Source organism: Diabrotica undecimpunctata, chromosome 9 (genome assembly GCF_040954645.1).
Source record: "Diabrotica undecimpunctata isolate CICGRU chromosome 9, icDiaUnde3, whole genome shotgun sequence".
Classification (NCBI taxonomy): Eukaryota; Metazoa; Arthropoda; class Insecta; order Coleoptera; family Chrysomelidae; genus Diabrotica; species Diabrotica undecimpunctata.
Window position 1 is genome coordinate 102858068 of NC_092811.1, and position 20639 is coordinate 102878706.

At 33.4% G+C, this 20639-nt stretch overlaps 2 protein-coding genes across 2 annotated transcripts in view; one reads left to right on the top strand and one right to left on the bottom strand.

The window, feature by feature from the left end:
- Sirt1 (Sirtuin 1) overlaps nt 1-12631 on the top strand; it is a 40568-nt gene extending 27937 nt beyond the window's left edge. Inside the window, exon 8 of the mRNA XM_072543940.1 lies at nt 1137-12631. Within this exon, the coding sequence (XP_072400041.1) occupies nt 1137-1302 (166 nt within the window). The 3' untranslated portion in view covers nt 1303-12631. The remainder of the gene's footprint in view (nt 1-1136) is intronic.
- A 6591-nt stretch (nt 12632-19222) lies between these two features.
- LOC140451269 (uncharacterized) lies at nt 19223-20368 on the bottom strand. The gene has a single exon (XM_072545010.1). The coding sequence runs from the start codon at nt 20366-20368 to the stop codon at nt 19223-19225; it is 1146 nt and encodes a 381-aa protein (XP_072401111.1).
- Nucleotides 20369-20639: the final 271 nt, after the last annotated feature.

Consider the following 20639-nt stretch of genomic DNA (forward strand, 5'->3'; position numbering starts at 1 on the left):
GACCATGCCATTCTTGGCAGTTGCACAGAAAGTGTTTCGCCATCTGGTCTTCAGCTTGACAAAATTTGCTATCTGCGCTTTCTGTCAGTCCGATTTTATTCATGTGCTCCTTGAGGCCACAGTGTCCTCTTAGTTGACCTTCCATAATTTGCAGATCATTCCTATCTATATCTAGTATATCTTTGGATCTCTCCTTCCATGAATGCCCATTTATAAAAGCCTTCATGTTCACTGATATGATCAAACTCTAGATGATTTTTTATCATCTTTCCAGATTTAATCCTGGTACCCTTTCGCCCTGCTTCCTGACGTTTTATTCGCCTTGTGTATGGCCCTATCTACGCCTCCTCCATTCATATATGTAATGGAGGAAGGTCAAGTATGACCCCCATGGAGGCGGTTGGGGTAGTCGACATTACTCCTGTTATGATCAGGCTAAGCTTTTTCAGCATCTCTCTGGTGGTCTTTTGTGGGCATTTAGAGATGATATTAATAAAGACTTATTATCCAAGGAGAAATAGAAGATCCCCAGAACCGAACAGAATGGATCAACTAAACTAGAGAGGTATGCAAAAAAGCTATGCATGAGTTAAAAGAAATGACCAGAGACAGAGATCTTTGGAAACGGACAATACACGACGTCATGATGACCACTACACTCACTCCGGGGGGTCAGGACTGAAGAGAGAGACCACCATATCAGTGCTATGGTATCAGACCTATGTAAACATAGGTCTGACTAAAGTCATCTGTTTGGGTTCCATTCTAGATGATTTCCCAAATATCCTTTGATAGAACATTTTCGCATTTTTCCTCTTACCATAATTACTAGATCATCCGCATATGCCTAGACTTCTACCCCTGTGCATAAAAGAGCGAGATCCAGTCATCCACTAGGAGTGATTACATGAGAGGGAGAAAACATTCCCCCTGTGGGCACCTCTTAGCTGTTTTGGCCACAACCTCCTTCCCTTGAAGATATGTTAAAATCGGCTTATTTTCCAATATTGCTTTGATCCAGTTGCTTAATATCAAAATATTAACCAGATATTTGTAAAGGGCCTCATGGTGCTACAATGCTGTAAAAACTAAATTTCTGTTTTTTAACATTAATATTTATTTATTTTTAATTTTAGATTGCCAGAGAACGCCTTCCACCTAATACCCCCGAGCCGATATATCTTCCCAGGAGCAGAAGTGTTCTATGATCCAGATGAAAAACTCCACTATGAAGTCGATACTTCCAATTCCGAGGATTCGGAGAGTGAGTCTGAATGTGGCAGTCAGAACTGTTCATTGTAGTTCATTACTTCTCTGTTTTTATTAGTTGTAAGTGTTTCCCTGTTGTTATGTTATAATTTTTATAAACTGAGGGTCGTAGCTCTGCTCGCAGAGTCTTTGTTGTTGGATTCGTTTTTTATTTCTTAAAATTTTTTGTTATCTGCGTGTGGAGTATATGAAATGTAGGTGTAATGTATGTTTTGTTGCATTTATTTAGCTCCGTATCAGTTGTGTTTTACGGAACGTTTATTTTTTTACAGATACAATACAATACTAGGTACAACAATTTTATTTTTCTTATTCGACGATTAGTGCAGAAAAAACTTTATAAAATTATTTAGGGGAAAATTATAAAACCTAAAGTTTTATTTCCGTTTCCGGGAAAAAATTACCCGTAAACTGTGATAGCTAGATATTGTGCAAACCTTCTTATATCAAGTTGAGGTGTCTGAGTGATTGACTTAAAATCCATTGGGCTGTACCCTGACATATTATATTCCTGACGCCATTTTATTGTTTTAATCAAAATTGAATTTCAAGAAAATATAATGAAATAAAAAAAAACTAATAGATCAATTTTGATAACTAATTCATTATATACGCAAAAAAAACTATTAAAAAACATTTATTTTCTACACATAAAAGCTGTTGTAAAATTTAATGTCTCCCCTTCTTGTGTGCATATGTCTAAGCAATTGCACAATTTGCTCAACATATTGTACCGTATAGGGTTATCTCAAATATTCTACTCTTTGAATTGTTTAGCTTAAGATCCCACTCCAAAATCATGAACAAATATTTTGTTCATTTATTTTTAAATAAAATACGCATTATGACGTATATGCATGTTTTTTTATATCAAATTAAAGCTAAATTTTTTTAATATCATAATATAAGGTTAACTGAGAAAAAATGGTCGCAAATTAGGGTTGCCAACTGTTAAAAACGCAAGGTATAAAAGATAAGTAAAAGAGAGCTACCACACAACGTCACTCGTTTGACAAGGATGGCGAGTGTCAGTTGTGTGAGTTTTAAAGCCATTGCATATGCGTCGATAGTTAATGTTAATTATATACATATTAAATATATACATATATGTAATTAAAAATACACTTTTTCATTTTTCTAAAACGCAAACTTTACTTTAATCAACGTTATAACAGTATAATGAGCTCCAACACCTTTTCAGAATAACATGACACTCTAAATCTTTGTCAACCAGTGGCGTTGCCGTCTCTTCCACTATATCTTTGATACCTCGCGATTTTAACAGCTGGCAACTTTAATGTGCGACCATTTTTTCTCAGACAACCTTATATATCATACAGTAAAACCTCCGTTAACCGAAATAATTAGAGGAAGCCGTTTCAGATAACAAGAATTTCAGTTAAAAATAACATTGTTTTTGTATTCTTCTGTAAAATGAACATAAGTGTTCTTTTAAAGAAATCTATTTTCTTTTGTATTTTCCTTTTACAACGATCTTTTGCAGCTATATCTCTTCATCGTGTTATTTGCAGAACGTCATGGGGTTTTGCCTCATTCTATTGTTCGACGAAACGTAAAGAAATCTGAAAAGGACAAAATGTTATGCAATAACAACAAAAGAACCTAGTCGTGTCCCTAATCAATTAGGCCTACTGTAGAAGATTCTTACCTCCAAGGCATTGGAAATCTCGTGGGCGTTGTGCTACCTGTCGTCTGGTGAGTCATCTGATACGCTCAGGTTGTCTGGATGAAGAACCACATCAATGATGTCCTGGTCAATGAATTCACTTTCTGATTCAGCGGCTGTTAACCACTCACGTATCTCTGCTTGGTTAATTTCGTCACATCCTGGCAAATTTTTTGTAAAGGTTCTTCAGTCGTTTCTTCTTCAGGATCGTCAGTCAATATCCTATAAAAAAGTTTGTTCCAGCATTTTTCCAATGTTCAAGATTTGATCTTAGCCCCGACCAATTAACAACATGTTTCATTGTTAAAGATTTGAGAATTTCGGGAACACCTTTGGATTCAAGTAATAATGCTTTGAAGCGAAGATTTTTTTATTTTAAAAAGGATTTTACAGTTGAAACGAATTTTATTTCGAACCATCCTGAAAACCAAGTGGCTGACATCCATGAGCTTTTTGGCTTCTATAAAAAACTAGAAGTGCTTTTTTTGAAATATCTTTTAGAGCTTTTGGTTTTTTTGATTTCCCAACACACATAGGTCTCAATCGGTGAGTTCCTGCTGCATTGCCACAAAACAGAACTGTTACTCGTTGTTTATTCATTTTTAGGCCCGGTGCACTGTGTTGGATTTTTCAGAAATATATTTGATTTCAAAATTGTATTCACTCAGTATTAGGCTCCAACGGTGTACTCGACTGTTTCCATATTTGTTATTTAATATAGATGTTAAAGCTTGGTGATCTGTTTCTATAGTAAATTCATTACCCAACAAATAAAATCTTAATTTTGTGACACAGTGTATGATACTTGCTAGTTCTAATTCTGAAACTGAGGGACCCTTTTCATGTGGCTTTGTAATTCTTGAAATGAATTGTATCGGGTATTCGACCCCATCATGTATTTGTAATAATACCCCTGATAATCTCTCTATTGATGCATCTGTTCTTAATATGAATGGCTTTGTGTAGTCAGGATGCTATATTTTTAAATTTGACAGAAAAATGTTTTTGATTTCTTGGAATGCTAGTTCTCTTCTCTGATCCCATCTCCATTTTACACCTTTCCTCAGCAGTTCAAGTAATCGAATTTCTTTTATACTTAGATCTGGTATCATCCTTTTATAATAATTAATTATTCCAATGAATCCTCTTAAAGTTCTTAAATTGTGTGGTGTTTTATATTCCTGAATGACCTGTGTCCGTTCTGGATCCATTTCGATTCCCTTAGTGTCATGTTTCGATGCAAGTGATTTTTTGGGCAGCATTTTGAAATTTAATCCAGTCTCATCTGCGTTGTAAATTTGTTCTTTAGTGTAGTTTGCAAATAACTCATCCATCTTAGTTTTAAAAATATTTATCGTGGTCAGCAGATAGCTTTTCTGCACATAAATTAACTTGGCGAATATCGTACCTATTTTTCCATTTGTCTAGCCAACCTGAACTTGCTTTAAATCTTTCACCTCCATCGCCCATCATTTCAGATAACATTTTTGCCTTCACTTGAATTATTGGTCCAGGTAACGCTACTCCTTTGGTTTTTTGTTGTGTGAGCCACAAATAGACAACTTCATTTACCTTCTTATTTTCACTTAGTTTCATAGTTTCGTTTGGCATTTTCGAAAACTCTCCATTTAATTGCAATCACAACACGTTTCCGTTTATTTGACATTTAAACACAACGCACACAAGAGATGATTTAATGAAATTAAAGTAACACACACAAACAAGTACCACACCAAAGAACAGACTGAGGAATAAGATGCGGCCATCTACACGCTAAATATGTCATAACAGAGATTCATCGATACTCAGAAGTAAACAAACAACACGGCTGGAGCGGTGACAAAGTATTTTTAATATTTTATTTTAACATAGTACAAACATACATTTATGAAAAAATAAATTAAATATCCTACAGTAATAAAAAACATGTGATGTATATTTAATTGCGTTCTTTAGTTTTGTGAAAGCAATTTTGAAGATATTGACAAATTAACATCGAATTGTTTCCGTTTTGAGATAAAAATTTACTTTTTATTGACGAATTTATTAAAACTGTCGGCCGTTTCGGTTAAACGATGTCTAGGTTAAAAAGGTTTCGGTTAACGGAGGTTTTACTGTATATTAAAAAAAATAGCTTTAATTTGATATATAAAAAAAAACATGCATATACGTCATGAGCGTATTTTATTTAAGAAATAAACGAAATAAAATTTTTGTTAAAAATAAATGACTAATAATTGAATTAAAACTATTTGCGGCCACTTTTTGAATGGCAACCTGTTATCAATGTTTCTCCTATTCTCAAAACGTATGTAAAAATGTGAGTTTGATTAACTAAATTATTAACGTCGTGATTTTGCAGTGTGATTTCGTACTATAAGTATTGTATTGTGATATCGAAATGTGAAATTGTTCATGTTCACTCAACACTCTAGATTGTCATATACACCATACACATTGTTTACAATCAAACATTGGATTGATTGTTTTATTGTTAATTTTTAAGTGGCTGTTCTTTGTAGCCTTATTCAAATTGTTTTGAAAAGGCACTCAAATTATTATAATTAATATGTAAGGGTGTAAATTGTCTATCGAAATTACATATACAAAAACTAAAAAAATTAAACTTTGTTGATCTCTTTAATATAAGTGAGATATCCGCTTTTATTTTGTTTTTATGGGTTTATTGTACCTAATTTCGACTATTATGCTACTGATTGTGCAAAATTATCGTTAAATCATAAAATGTTTTTTTTTTGTTTTCATTAAGTTGATATTTAGTAGAGTTTGGTAGATAGCTTAATAAACATCACTTTAAAAAGAATGTTTTACAAAGCATTTTCCACATATTCGATGCTGGGTAAATATATTCTACAATAGCTGAAAATATTTAACAAGCCGGTTTGGTACCATAAGACAAACGACTTACCTTATAAATACCATACGGGGTGCTCCACGATAACAAACAACTATATCATCTAATTGGTTATACGCATTTAAAAAACCAATTTAGTAAATTTTTGACCGCCCTGTAGAGCAACAAAGATATCCTTATTCTGAGTAATGGAGGATTAAAATCTTTCAAATACTTTTTCACTGTTATTTTATATACATAACGGGTACTAACGGTGTTCCCCAATTTGAGTTTGAAATTTTCTCCATATCCTTTTCAGCTTCTAATTTGTGAAGCTCATTTTCCACCTTCTCACGAAAAGCAAATGGACCTGGGTGAGGTTTGTCGAAAAAAGGATAAACATTTTTATCAATTTCTAAACTGACTTTTTTATCTTAAGGTGAGCCCAACTGTCTTTTAAAAACATTTGAAAATTTTAACAAGTCAGATAATTATCAGGGCAAATCGGTATGTCATTTATAATATCTTCAGAATCTTTCGAAGACAAATTAAATTTATTAATGATATCCCGGCCCTATAAAATTTTTGTAGCTTTCTTAATTATGATCAACACATTGTTGAATAATTTTTTATTGATACGTTAACTGAAAGCTTTCAGGTATAACTATTTCTCCTGAATAAGTTTTTAACCTAACAGAAGTTTTCTCCAAGGGAACACGGCATAGTTTCTCTTTAAAAAATGAATAAGGCAAACAACAAATTCCAGCCCGAGTGTCAAGTTCCATTTGAGTTTACGTAGTCTCCACCTCCAGTAAAGCAGGTACACATATTGGCCGTATAGAATTTATTTCTTCCAAATCTAAACTAAATAACTCTAAAGAATCTTCCACATTCTCTAATAAATTATTTTTCTTCACTTAACCTTTGTATGCTACCATTATGTGACCTTCTTTACCACACTTTTTTATATTTATACTTACCAAAGGTATGATTTGTTTTATTGCGGTAATTAAACAACCTCTTAATGCTGCTTCCTTATTCGCAAAGCCCATCTAGTGTTGGCCCTGGCATCATGCCTACCACAAAATTTGACTCGGTATAACAATTTGTCCCCAAAATCGCACTGTGATGCCTGGTTTTTAATTTTTAGATACCAATCGTTAACTGACTCTTGTCCTTGTCTTAGCAGGTCAAAAATTATCCTCTTTAGTACACCGACAACCTAGGCTTAAAATGAGTACTCAAAAGTTTCATTAGTATTCTAAAATCTTTCTCCTTTGGCTTCTCTGGGTTACAAAGGTCTCTTAAAACTTTATAAACCTCCTCACTTAGTACTGTGATTAAAACAGCAACCCCTCTAGAATCCTGAATCAAATTTGCACCAAAATATTACTCCAAGCGTTCCTCAAAAACTCCAAAGTCGTCACCCTGTTTAAAAATGGTCAATGAAGATACATCGCCCGTATTTAGTACATTAATAATTAGTTGCTAACCCATGGCATTGCCATCTTCATTTCTAGGCATTTTGAACTACTAAAATGTTGTTTTCTTTAAAATATCTGTCACTCGTCGACAAATAATTGCTATGTAGTAATAATAAATTTTAGACGCCTTAATAAACGTCTCTTTTAAGAAAGAACGTGTGCATTTTACAAATTGCCAAAAACCAGAGGTTATGTCCCAAAAAATACATAGTGACTTGACAAATGACAGTTTATAAACTTCACATAGAAATACAAAAGTAACAAAACGCAATGCTTCTTATTCTTAAAAAATCAATATCTTACAATCATAGACAAGATATTTGCTCGTAAAGCTCAAATTAGACAAAATTCATAATATATTTTGAATTTAGATATTCTTTTTGCACGATCAATTGTATAATAGTCCAACTGGTAACTTATCGAATGATTGCTGATTTGATTGAAATGACTGATTTTATTTATTATTTGAAGTGCGTGAAAATGTGTGACAGTGATAGAGTACCTTATTTTTTTAAACCTAATGTTATTTACACTATAAGATACTATTACTTTTATTCACATAAGACACGTTCAAATAGATTTAAGGAATTAAATTGAAATTATTAAGGACTATGAAGATACCGATGTATATTAGGACTAACAGTTTTTATTGCTGTTTTATCATGAAACAGTAATGTTTAACGTTATTGGTGACATCAAGCCCTCATTTTGTTTCGAGATAATGTCACAATATCATATAAAATAAGCAGACTATCTAACATTTTATGGATAGCAAGTTTGTTATCTTAACATTATTATTTCTTATTACCCACCATAAAAACTATTGATATTGTGTTGTCTAGGTTCACGGTAGTGTTGGTCCTTAATGTACATGGTGTTTTCATTTGAACGATTCCTGAAAATCTCCATATTCCTGAAATATTAATCTGAAGTTGTCCACTCCTTTCTTATTTATGCTTGGTAGACCACTAATGGGTACATTAAAGATAGTAAAATTGTGGAAAATTTCATCTTTAGACCTTAACACGAATTCTGCCAAGGTCTCAAATTTTTAATATAAATATTTCATAATACTTTCAATTAGCAGTAATGAGAAAGTTACTTTTCAGGTCATATTTGCAACTATTAGGCTTAAAAAAATTCATAAAATTGATACTTCCCTACCATGTTATACCTAACCAAAGCAGAAATGTATAAAATCTGCACTTTACACGAGATTTTATTTGCCAAAATAAAATTGGATTTTCCCGAGGATGGTCCAAAGGCACATACAAATTTTCGACAATTTTACGCATCCCTAGTGTGAGGTATAAGTTAAAAAGACGTAATTGACATTCAGATTAATTAATATCTCCCAATCTACAACTAAGAATTTAAATCATAGCTTAAAACTATGTACATAAACGTATATACATTATAAGAAGCTTCGAGATATTTTTGTTTTAGTCGTATCGGTGTATCGGGTATCTTAAATGAAACAGCTATATCGGCCTCTGGGTCTAAAAAACTATATTCCATGCTTGGATCATGCTCATTCAATTTTCTTGCGAATTAATACCAAATAATTTCTTTGATAACTATAAAGAAGGATTTTTATAAAGATTTAGTTTCAGTACTGACGTTTTTTTGTGGGAAGTTATGTAAGGGAATGCCACTCAGGAAAGGAGAACATAGTATGCCAATATTCTTCTTTAAGCACTTGTAAAATATGTCATTCCCGTAATTAGTATATTGATCTTGCAATTTTTGCTTCTGATTTACCTTCCACTTTATTTTGTGATAACTTGGTATATCTATTTTTATCTTTAATAGTTAGTTTTCTTTCCCTCACCTACCTGATGGTCTTATACAACACTCTCCTGTTTTTCATCTACAATATTCTAGCTATGATCACTAACATCTATTAATACATGATTTATGCTTCTCTACTTTTGCAAAAAATAAAAGTATAGCTGTCTACATTTGAGAACCGAACGATATACCTTAACAATGGTGATACAGGTAAAATAAGTATTTATTCTTTACAAATAGCATTTATTTTTCGTTATAATTATATAAATGCGAGTCGTATTGGACGAAAATGAAATTATAGTTATAGAATTTCCTTGGAAAACGTTCATTAAACCCTCATTAATCAGTATCATAACAAGCAACGACTCTCAAGAAACAAAAAAACCCAAGGTTTAGGCAAATCACAGCTCAAAAGCATCGTCATTGGCTAGTACAATCTCACCGAAACGTTTCCAAAGCATTCTCACCAAAGGGTAAACATTTGAACGGTAAAAAACCGGTTGCGTATATTTCTATATAATATATAAACTGTATATTTATATAGAGTTACTGAAATGATACTGAAAACTAAAATTTTTGTTCAATACTTTCATATGAAACTTTGTGTGCTCTTTTTAACGTTTTTTAATAAACATTTTGCATTAGGAATCACTAGAATATTTAATTATAACCATAAAAAAATGTCAAAAATATATTTTTATATGCTGATTTTTGAAACTCTTGTTGTGCTAATATTATGGATGGAGAAATTTTCCCGTTTTGTTGTGCATGCAGATAATTAATATGTGCAAAATTTCAGAAATATATTTTTGATATTTTATGTATTTTCTATGTACATAACATATTTTTTCGAGTGTACATAAACAAAATAGACACATGCTTTACTATGGTCAAGGTTGTGAAGTAAGCAATTAAACATGAATACATTAATCAAATCTGAACTAATGTTTTCTTATATTTCTCAGCAGAACATAGTTTTCTCTTCGATATTTTTTTCGCAGTGTTGTCTTCAAATAATTATATTTTTCATTTGGCAACCACTTTTGAAGGTTCACTTCCGGTTTATACTGTTTATTTGCACCAAGCTTTGAAAATAAAAAAAAATATATTTTCACATTTTACTCTAAAATTGCATAATTTTTTCTTACAGGCGCATGTGTACAAGTCTAGTTAGCAAATATATATATATATATATATATATATATATATATATATATATATATATATATATATATATATATATATATGCATAAAGTTGATGAATGCAAAAACAAAGCCAGCTGTCAGTCAAAGACATCTACGATCTATAGTTAGGCGGTTTTTTAACCCTTGAAATTTTTGTTGAAATAATAGATATCCATATAAATAGCCCATACATTTTCCTGATGTGTTAGCTATATTCGAGTATATTCTAGCGAGTTCAATATTTCAGGAACTATTTTTACTATTTCAACCACATGATACCAATATGACTGGCAAAAGGCAAAAAAAATTATGTTAATTATTCTTCCATCTATAATATTTCTAAATGAACTAAGGTTTCACCATTTTTCTATTTTTGCGGGTACATTTTTAATCAAAAACTAATGTTTGGATATGTGTACTTAAGGAAAAAGGAAAAGGTCAGTCCAGTTTTGTAAATGTATTCAGTTTATGGGTGTCTTTACTCAAAAGAACTGCTAAACGTCTTGCAGTTGTAGGTTTAAGCACAAAATATTGAAATTATTGATCCAAAGGAAATGAATGTCTACTCTGGTTGATATGGGTGATAATAAATCTTTATTTTGTTGATGTTAAACCATTTTTGCGGATTTTTCAGTCATTATTTTCTTATTTAAAATTATAAGTTTATATTTTCCATATAATACTTATATTTCTTTCGGACATGTGTAGAATATTCATAATGCGAAGAAAACTGCAAAAGTTTTTTAACAGATTGACTTTCATGTGTAAATTTCTATATGCCATGGCAGCCGTATGCAACCGCCATTCAGTTTACCCAATTTCCAACGATAGTATTTATTAGCTTTTGTCTCGGGCTACGATATATTACGAAAATAGTTGCGAAAATTTGAAAATCAAAGTTTTCAGTGTTTTATTGTTAAATAAGATGAATCTCCATCAAGTAACGGTCGAATCCATCACTTATTTCTCCCGTGTTCCTAAGCTCCCAAAACAAATTCTATAGCTCTCTATTTTATAGATTTCCTTAACGGTGAATTAGAGCTCGACATCTGATCAGATTGATCAATTGACGACTTTGCTTCGTTATATTCCATTATTCCCTTCCGTTTTTGAACAATACTAGTGTGTTTAGTGGAAAGAAGAACATCTCTTTTATCTTTCCATTTCATAACACACCTTTTTCATTTTCTTGTCCAAATACATATTTTTTTTTGTACATCTTTGGGATTTCCAGCTTGGTTATTTAAGTAATCGGTAAAATGTAAAGCAAAACTCATTTATCAATCTATTATAGTAAGTATTCATCTGACGCATTTTGTATGATTTTTATGTAATTTATTCCATAAGCATAAAACGGACATTTTTCACATTTAATACAGATGAAGATAGCCTCAAATGAGCTTGACAGAATTCCTTGACTAGAATTACCAAAAAAGAAAAAGTAAATAGTTTTAAAACAGTTTTTAAGAAGTAAATAGTAAAATGTCAGTATAAATAATAAAGTTAAAAAGACATCTGGTAACTGGTGGTTTGAGGATTCTGACTCTATTCTATCCGCTAACCTATCAAAGGACAATTTTGCCAAAAAAATTTTCTAATAATTAACTGCAACGAATATCAACAGAAACAAATATTTATTCATTCGTGTTTTATATAAATTATAAATTTGCAGAATACATAAAATAATATAATAAAAATGTACTTTTTAAAAACTTTCTCTGTTTATATTTGAAGCATATAACATATACATTTTAGGGACATGGCAACACTGTTAACGCCAATATTTCGTTCCGTGAAACTGAATTGACAGCAAATTTGAAGCTATCTTCATTGGGACCAAATGTGAAAATACATATATTCCTCTATGTAGATATCTTCTTTATATTATTGCGATTACTATTTCCTATTTTACTTTATCGAACACTTTGTCGTAATCCATAAGACCATTATTTATATCATAACATCTCTGCATTAGTATGTGGGTAGAAAATAGCTCTTCTCACATACATACCCATTTGAAGGAGCGATTTGCTTATATTTGATTTTTTTAAACTATAGTTTAAGTTATTGTTTTAAAGAAACGACTGGAGTAGATACATTTGTTTATTTATCGTTGTAGTTATTGGCTATTTCACTTTCTGTAAATTTCTTATGTCTATACTGTAGGTTTTAAGATCATTTATTTTTTTGTACCAGTATTTATTTAAATGTTTGTCAAGTGTTTTATTCAATAAGAGTTTTAGTTTTCTGATATTATCAATGCTATTTCTATTAAAATTATATTTTGTAATAACTTTTCTATTATTTCTATTTGTGTGTAAATATTTCATGGTACTAAAGCAATAAATTTGTTTCTTATAATATTGTTTGTGTTTTATTTTTAACTAACCGCAAATCAAACTGACCTAGTACCAAAAGAAATAACTAGAAGAGTACGTCAGATCATAGTTATAGATCAGTTATTGGCATATCAGAACACCCAGCTCCACCAAGCCCTCATTTATTAGCGATATAAGCGTAAACCAAGACCTAATTCCTCTCCGCTTCATTCCTAACGATATAGTGCCAGACTAGATCTTCAATGGCCAGTAAATATACCAACGATGAGGGAACAGTTTCTACGATTAAACCAAAGAGTTGGGTTGTAAGACTCTTAAAAGGCACATTAAATGGAGCCCAACATATATATCATACCCTCACTACTGATTCAGGAGTATAAGAAACTCAACCAGTAGAAGAAAGTGGTACACAGTGAAACATGGAAATTTGGCGCCCTCGTAAAGCGCATTTGTGAAATCTACAGTGATCCAGTGTAGTTGAATGTTGTTGTGAGCGTTCACGTGCGTGGAATAAGTTATGCGAATAATAGTTGGATTGTATGTTTTTTAAAGGTATGTGGCAAAGAGTAGTTGGCATGTATTTTTATTTAGTTCAAGCATTCTTACTATTACGAGGCGTGTTTTTTAAGTAGTAAGTACCGTTTTGGAATTAAAAAAAGACGTGCAAAGATATGGCAATAATTTTATTTTTACATGAAAGCCTGTACCTTAATCTACTTTTCTACATAATTTCCGTGAATATTGAGGCACTTGTCATAACGTGGCACCAGTTTTTTAATACCCTCCTGATAAAATTCTGCCGCCTGACTTGTTAACCACAGCATCACAAATGTTTTGACTTCGTTATCGTCTTAAAGACGCTGACCGCCCAGGTGTTTCTTCAAGTGCTGGAACAAATAGTACTCGCTGGGCGCCAGATCAGGGCTGTATGGAGGATGATCTAGAGTTTCCCATTTAAATGATTTGATGAGATCTTTGGTCTGATTAGCCTCATGTGGACGGGCATTGTCATGCAACAAAACGATACCCTTACTCAACTTGCCACGTCTTTTGTTCTGGATTGCACGAAGCAGATTTTTCAATGTCTCACAATAAGACGCTGCATTGATTGTCTCATTACGAGGCAGAAACTCCACTAGCAATACTCCTTTTCTGTCCCAAAAAACTGTGCACATGATTTTTCGGGCAGAAATTGTTTGCTTAAACTTAACTCTTTTGGGTGATGATGAATGTCGCCATTCCATGGATTGTTGTTTCGATTCTGGTGTGACGTAGGCCACCCACGTTTCGTCATCAGTAACAATTTGGTCTAAAAAATCTTCACCTTCACTGTGGTACCGCTCAAGGAAAGTCAATGCACTGCCTAAACGTTGGGTTTTGTGCAAATCCGTCAACATTTTTGGAACCCAACGTGAACACAATTTCCGGTAATTCAAGTTCTCGGTAACAATGCGATACAAAACCCTACGAGAATACTGAGGAAAGCAGTCGGACAATGATGAAATTGTAAAGCGTCTGTTTTCTCTCACCTTTTCGTCCACTTTCTGCACCAAATTTTCATTAACGACCGAAGGACGCCCACTCCGTTCTTCATCATGCACATTTGTGCGGCCATCTTTAAATGCTCTCACCCATTTTCTTACCATTCCGTCACTCATAATGTTTTGTCCGTAAACTTCAACGATCTCACGATGAATATCGATCGGTTTTACGCCTTTAGCACTAAGAAATCGTATAACAGCCCGTACTTCACAATCAGCGTGACTCACGATTGTTGGAGGCATCTTAAACACTGGAGTAAACAAGCATACAATGAAGAATCAGACTGTAATGGCGTCAGTGCGTAGACAAGAGATGTAGGTAACCAGCGCTCATGCGCGGAACGCCGACCGTAGCGCTGCGGCGGCGGAATCGCAAAACGGTACTTACTTAAAAAACATGCCTCGTATAATGGCATTTTCACTGTGTACCGCAATATTATAAATTATTACCAACAATTTGTTATTTTGGTATTTCAGATGGTTAGAAAGCAAACGCCTAGGAAAATGGGGAATACGTCTGCAGATGTAATGGCTGCTGCCACAGAGTTGGTATTAGAGGAAAATTATTTTCTACGTGGAGCAGCCGAGAGATATATTAGTTTTGTAACTTTACAACGATCTGTGCTCAAAAAACAATAATCCTGACGCAGAGATAACAATGTCACCCAATTATTCCGTCCGACAAATTTTTACAGAGAAACAGGAAGTAAGATTAGCAGAGTATATTAATACCTGCAGTAAAATGGCTTATAGATTGTACACAAAAGAGTGCAGAAGGCATCTTGATGAAACGGGTACTAGCACTGTGCAAAACCCTAGAAAAATTGTAGCCGAAAAGGGTTCCAAACAAGTTAGTCAATGTAGGAGTGCCGAACGTGAAACTCTAGTAACAACTTGCGCAATCATTTGTACTAACGGCACATACCTTCCCCCAGCGATGGTGTTTCCGAGAAAATATTTCAAAACTCACGTGGTAGCTGGAGCACCTCCAGGTACACTGGAATTATCAACACCCAATGGTTGGATAACGGCCGAACTCTTTTCACATGTTCTTGACCATCTCATAAAGCATTCAATGACAATCCTTCCCTTCTAATGTATGATAATCATGAAAGCCATATATCAGTTGCCGTTGTTGAAAAAGCTCGAGCTTCAGGTGTGACTATTTTGACCCTACCTCAACACTGTAGTCACAAAATGCTGCCCTTAGATATATCAGTCTTTGGACCATTCAAAGCACATTACAATGCTGTATTGATTCTTGACTTCTACGACGTCCTGGAATTCCCATGACTATTTACCAAATAGTCGAATGTTTTGGAAAAGCTCATGCAAAATCCTTAACTCCTTCCAATATAATGTCAGAATTCCAGAAAACTGGAATTTATCAATTTAATTCTCTAATCTTTGACGACACAGACTTTTTAACATCAGCAGTATCTGACAGGCTACAACGGGAAGATGTCCTCGATTATGAATTACCTGGACCTGCCACCCTACAATTTCGTAAAGAGACTACACCAGATACTGAACGTGTTTGGCAATTTGGCGCATAACTTCAGAACGAGATTACTCCAGAAAAAAGTGAATCTGGACCATCTAACATAGGATTTCAGCTAGAAATAACTATGGATAATAAACTTCCCACATTTGCTAGTCCAGAAGACTTCAGAGGGTATCCAAAAGCTCCACCCCGTAAAGCTAACAGGAAACCTAGAAAGCGAGGTAAAAGCACAATTATTACTGACACACCCGAGAAAGGTGCGTTGATAGAGAAAGAAAAAGGGAAAGCACTAATTAGTAAAAAAGTTAAAGATCGTTTAAAGGAATTCCCTACAACAACCAAATTAATCAAACAGCAAAAAACAGAGTCTGACTCCAGTGAAGAAAGTGATATTCAACTAGCTCCTCAGATGATAATGATAATTGGATTCCTGAAGAACCTGATTATTTTCGAAGTGCTAATAAGGACGATTTAGTGTTGGTACTGTACTGAGTTTAATTAGTCTAATTTATTAACTTTATTTATTATAAAATATTCTACACTTAGTTTATTTAAAGTCTTTATTCAATTTATATATACAATATTCACTAATTTATTTTTACATTTATATTCGAACTAAAAACTCGACTTCAAAACTAGAACTAACTGTCCTTAAATAAAAGGTTCCTCTATATTTATACTAAACAACCGTTATTCTCGAAGCGGCGTTGACCTTCCAGAACTTACTCGATCGTCGTGGAGCCAAACAGGTCTTTTAGCGTAGGGGACCCGTGGATCTTCTTACTAGAAATTTCTGCCGGTAGGTATATGATCTGGAAAATACTTGAATGAGAAAGGATATTTACAGTTTAGATATTATGAGTCATTATTTATCGTAACAGTACGTTTTCCTAAAAAGGTCCACTATGTTTGGAAAGCTACTTACCGATTGTTAATGACAAATGATAAAATTGGTGGTTCTTTTCGCTTTCTTCCACAGCCTGAGTTAGCTCTAGTGAATAAAGTTGATATAAAAATGGTTTTACCTCAACTCGTTTCCATGAAAAATCAATGCTTGGCAGGTTATTACAAATTTGATATTGACTTTGGATCATTCGATAAGGGCTTTACGTGGTTAAATCATTTTTTTAAGACACTAGATATATGTTTCATTGTGTACCGATTGTGGTACACCGTGAAACAATTTTCGGTATTTTTTCCTAAAGTTCTATTTTGTTGTCTTTATTATGTGAATTTTTTGCGAATTTCGTCCTTAGAATGTTAAAAAAGAGTTAGTGTAACATACTGCTTTGAAAATTTTTCCTTTTAATTCAAAAATAAATTTTTTGAACTCAAAAACTTTTTTTGTTTCACTGTGTACTACTTTCCCCTACCAAAAAGAACTCTGACTACCTAGGGGTTTCAGGCGCAGAGTAGACGAGTCCTGTCTAACCCAGCAGCCATTTTATTCAATTTAACACTCTACATGTTCCGGAATGTAGATTAAATTGATCTTGTTTCGTCATCGTAATGATATTTTGAGTTCTCTTGCAGTCTAGAACTAGGTTAAAGCCAACTCATCCAAAAATCGATGCATACGAATCAAGGACCTGACTTGACTTAAACTCGTGATCATGCCGTTCTAGTGTAACCGCCGCCCTCTCGTATATCCATCTGTAAATTTGAGACATTTGGCTAGTAGGTGGCCATCATATATTCATACTCTACAATGAGTTTAAGAGGCGGAAGATCCAACATGACTGCAAGGGTAGTTCTCATGGACCGCTGGACTAAAATCAGCCTCGTCCGGCCCACTATAACATTCTACATTATTGGACAAATATGCAATCTATCTGACCCCGTAAGCTCTTCTGTCCACCGAGAAGATTGTAGCTGCCTTCTTTACATTAGGGACTAGCGTACGAAAGCACTAGATAGATTTTAATCTAACTTAACAGTCGTGAAATAATTTACAAAAAAATGGTGCAGACATATGTTATTAATGTCGTATTTAAATTAAAATATAACAACGTAAAATATAACAACGATTTTAAAAATTGCAAAATTATTTTGCAAAAACATGTCGATTTTTTGCTTATAAACGCTTATAAAAGAATAACTTTTTAGAATTTGTAAAAAATGCAGGCTTTCCAAATATGAAAAAACAATTTTCGTGTAGGCAACAAACAGTTAAAAAGTTATTCTAATTGTTTACAATAAAAAATCGACATGTTTTTGCAAAATAATTTTGCAATAAGGTAAGATGGGGCAAGTGCGAACGAAAAAATTCATAGTTAATATTCATTTAACTACAAAAATTGCCTCTTTCAAATTAAGATTTTTTTAAACTTCTGTCGTATAATTGTGATTATTAACCGACCAATTAAAACTATTTAGATAACAAAAATACATTACCTACCAAATTTGCCTATACATTTTTTTTCGCAAGTACATGTTACGCACTTGCCCCACTGATCCGGGGTAAGAGCAGAATGTGCCATTATTTTTGCTAATAATAAGTGTTCCATACGGGGCTAGTGCAGAAATCCTACATATATGTAATTTTTATTCTTTATGCTTAACTTTAATAAAATATTAAGAAAAAAATGCTACGAAATATTTTTTAGGAGAGAGTCAAAACAATTTCAGATATTTTGACTGAAAAATATTTATTTAAAATAAAAACATAAACTAAACGTACCAGAATGAATAAATCCTGTTAACAGTAACAAAAAATAATAATAATTGGAAAAAATACTTATGCTATGCTTCAAACACTTCAGGTGCAGTCTCAAAAATATACTTTTCGTAATCAGCAGTTATTGATATTTTTGGAACAGGTAGTTTTGTTTCTATGTCCGACAGTAGAATAATGCAGACATCGTTGGGTTTTAAAATAAAATGGCACTTATTTGTGAGCCTTTTCAAGCCTGTTACTTCGGCTTCATCACCATTGATCAGTTGTTTCACCAAACAAACATATTTGAACATTTTCTTTTTTCCAGGAAAATTTACTAATACAAAATCCCCAATTTGTATTTTGGTAAATGTAAGTTTGTCAGTAGGGTTTTTTTCATCAAACTCTTCCAAATCACTTTTGCTTAGCTCGTCAAATTCAACAATTCTGTTTTCGCTTGAATCACTGTACCAAGAACTATTATCATTTTCGGAACTGCTTTCAGCAATTTTTTTTTGTAAATCTTTTTAATTTTTTTTTCTGGTTTATATTTTTTTGTTGTATTTGAACTTAAAATTTTTTCAACATCGGCTCTTGTTATCACCTCTGCACCCAAGCACACGCGTTTTCTTTTCTTCGAATTAGAATTGTTTTCACGTTTGGTTGACCTCAATAACAACTCTTCGAATGAAACATCCAGAATCTTCTCAGTTTCTTGAAATGTTTGTATATCTGTCGAGCTGGAAGTTGACTGTGCTTCGACTGTGATTGGATTTTCATTATTTTTTGCTGATGTACTAGGCAAAGTTAAGTCAGGACCATCAAAATTAGCCACGTTACGGGTTTTTTGTCAACGTTGGAGAGCCACTGGGTCAAATAAATCTTGCTGAATAATATTCCTATTCAGCGGAACTATTCCTGCTTTAATGAAACTAATATTTCGGGCCTGGTTTCCTGCCATATTTCTCCTATCATCTTGGAAATACTTTTTGTTACAGCGGCCCCCACATTTCTTCTCTGCCATTCAACAAGTTTAGCATCCCAACTAGTCTTCAGTGATTTAAATACACACAAATCTAAGGGCTGGAGTACATGACTGGTGTGAGGAGGGAGCTTAAGTATCGTAATATGGTTTTCAACAGCTATATTTATGACATCTGCTCCAAGATGACTTGCGTGTCCGTCGTAAATTACTAATACCGGTCGTTCTGAACCAATAAACTTTAAAAAACTGTTTTCAAAATAGTTTCTAAATACAGTTGTCTCCATCCACCCTTTAGGAGTGGCAGCGTAGGTAGTATCTAAAAACTCCGTGCCACGCGGAGCAGTCCACTGGTCCCAAACATGTTTACCTTTGAAGACAATAAGCGGAGGTGCTTTTTTGCCACTTGCGCTGCAGCACATAAGAACAGTTGTATTTTGTTTGCCAGGCCCACTAATAGTTCTTGTGGATGGAGCTCCCCTTTGTCCGACAATTTTTGTTTTTGACGGATCTGTGCAAAAACTGCTTTCATCCAAGTTCCAAATTTGCGACGGGCGTTCTTGTAAACCAAGTTCTTCTATAACGTTTTCAAGTAAATCAAAATAGTTGTAGATCAGGAATGGGTCAAGGTTTTTTTTTCTAGCAAATTCAACACTCTGGGGTTTTTTAATAGAGAGGTTATGTCTACGCTTGAAATTAAGAAACCAATCTTCTCCTGGTTTACCATCTTTAAAATGTGTCTTAATGTTATTCTCTTTGACGAAGTCAGCTACAACCTGCAACACTTCTTTTCTAGAAAGGCCAAAACCCCATTTTTCCATAGTACGAAGGCCATTTGCTAGTTTTTCTTCTTCCTGTTGAGGAATGTCCTGAGTTCTTCCATAGCTGGAACTTTTTTGTCCTCTCCTACCTTTAAGGTGATCATGGAGAGTACTTCTTGTTCTTGGAATTGTGTACACTTTAGTAGCTCGGTATAAAGTCATTTGCCCAGATTTAATTGCCGACAGTGCGATTTTTAAACTCTCTTTCGTATATCCTTTGCCCCTGCTACTTCTGCGAATGTAATTTCTCACCATGGTGGAACTAAAAGCATAAAGAAAAACTGTGTGAGATTTGGGGCAAGTGCGTAATATGTGCCGCTCTTACCCCACAATTTTATCCGCACTAGCCCCGACTTTAAAAATACGTGGGGCAAGAGTGGTACAACAATAAAAACTGTCAAAAAGTAAATATTTAAAAAATATATTATGTTTATCATAAACTATTGTGCCTAAGATACTTACCTACCAAAAATAATATAAAGATGTTCACAGATTCGGTAGATATAAATGGATTAATTTTTATCAG